The sequence below is a fragment of the Panthera uncia genome, chromosome E1 (assembly GCF_023721935.1).
Source record: "Panthera uncia isolate 11264 chromosome E1, Puncia_PCG_1.0, whole genome shotgun sequence".
Taxonomy (NCBI): Eukaryota; Metazoa; Chordata; class Mammalia; order Carnivora; family Felidae; genus Panthera; species Panthera uncia.
The window spans coordinates 45,786,632-45,788,352 of NC_064814.1; the positions used below are offsets into that span (position 1 = coordinate 45,786,632).

General features: G+C 39.9%; 1 protein-coding gene across 1 annotated transcript; it reads right to left on the bottom strand.

Annotated features, from left to right (window-relative positions):
* Positions 1–452: 452 nt before the first annotated feature.
* LOC125927665 (olfactory receptor-like protein DTMT) lies at positions 453–1,513 on the bottom strand. Its single transcript, XM_049638159.1, has one exon. The coding sequence runs from the start codon at positions 1,511–1,513 to the stop codon at positions 569–571; it is 945 nt and encodes a 314-aa protein (XP_049494116.1). The 3' UTR covers positions 453–568.
* Between the last annotated feature and the right edge of the window lie 208 nt (positions 1,514–1,721).

Below are 1,721 nucleotides of genomic sequence, written 5' to 3' on the forward strand. Positions count from 1 at the left end.
CCTTGTTCAGGAAGAGGTACGTAAAAATCTGCGTTCAACAGTGAAAGTCCAGTTTAGTGAAAGTAAGCAGAGGAGTGAGAGGCTTGAGTTTTAGTCAATATTGACCTGGGAGAGCAGGGCATTACTTAAAGCAGAGTTTTAGTTAAAAAACAAACAAAACATATAATATAAACTAATTTAATATATATAATATATTATAATAAAAATAAAATAAAATAAAATAAATAATAAATATATATATATAATATATAATTATATATAATATAATAAAAACTAATAACATATTAGTTGTTTCACAACTGGAAACAGAAAGCTCAATTAAAAGTTTAAAAATAATGTTTCTTCAGGGTCACCTGGGAAGAGCAAATAGAAAGAACCTGCTAGCAGGTCATTGGGATCCCCTTTCTGAGTGCAACCACATAACCCCACTTCATTTGTATTATGTACTGAACAATTATTTAGTAGGTCTTTTTAATAGAAAAATTCATGGTGAGAGAAAAAAAAGAAGCCTGGGTCAACATCAGTGTATCTACCTGATAAAATTATGTAAAAATCCTCAGCTTTACCATCATACAGAGAAGGAAATTTTCTTTTTGAAAAGGAGTCTTCCCAGAGCTCCCATCATGTCTCTGTTCCTCAGGCTGTAGATGAAGGGATTCAGCATGGGGGTGACCACAGTGTACATCACGGCCATGACGGTCTCCTTAACAGCAGAATTATTAGCTGAAGGGCACAAGTAGAGACCGATAACTGTCCCATAGAAAAGAGACAGCACAGAGAGGTGGGAGCCACAGGTGGAGAAGGCCTTGCGGATGCCCCTGGCAGAAGGGACCCTGAGGATGGAGATCACAATCCGTGCATAAGACATGACAATGAGTAGGAATGGGATGACGAGAATGAGCCCTCCCATGATAAATATCACCAACTCATTGACTCGAGTGTCAGAGCAGGCCAGCTTCAGCAGAGCAGACATGTCACAGAAAAAGTGGGGGATTATGTTGTCGGCACAGAAACACAATCTGGCCATGAGGAGAGTGTGTAACATAGCATGGAACATGGTCAGCACCCAGGACAGCACAACCAGGGAGAGACAGAGCTTGGGGCTCATGATGGTGGTGTAGTGGAGGGGGAAGCAGATGGCCACATAGCGGTCATAGGCCATGGCCACTAGGAGGAAACTCTCCAGGTCTGCAAAAAACAGAAAGAAGTACATTTGGTTTAGGCAGCCAGCAAAAGGGATGGATGAGTCTTGGCTCTGCATGGTTTGCAACAATTTCGGAATGGTCACAGAAGAGAAGCAGATATCAGAGAAAGACAAATTGCTGAGAAACAAATACATGGGTGTGTGCAGGTGGGAGTCCAGGCAAATCAGGAAAATTATCAGGAGATTCCCCAGTATGGTGATAAGATACATGGCCAGGAACAGGACATAAAACGGATTTTGTTGCTCTGGCTCAATTGGCAGGCCCAGAAGGAGGAAGTCTGAGACAATAGTTTGATTTCTTCTTGTCATGGTCTGTGTCCTTTAGGAGGAAATAATGGTGTCCATTAAAAAACTGAATAAAAATGAAAATATTTCTAAGATACATGGTCTGTAAGCTGTTCTGCAACAGATTGATTTCATCCTTGTTATCCACAACACTCTATAACCACAAATATAACAAATCACTTAACCTAATCATTTTCTGGCTCAATTTTTTTTCTAGTTAATTAGCATTTAA

Coding starts and splice junctions, on each gene's coding strand:
- LOC125927665 (XM_049638159.1), bottom strand. CDS start 1,513: ATGACAAGAAGAAATCAAACTATTGTCTCAGACTTCCTCCTTCTGGGC.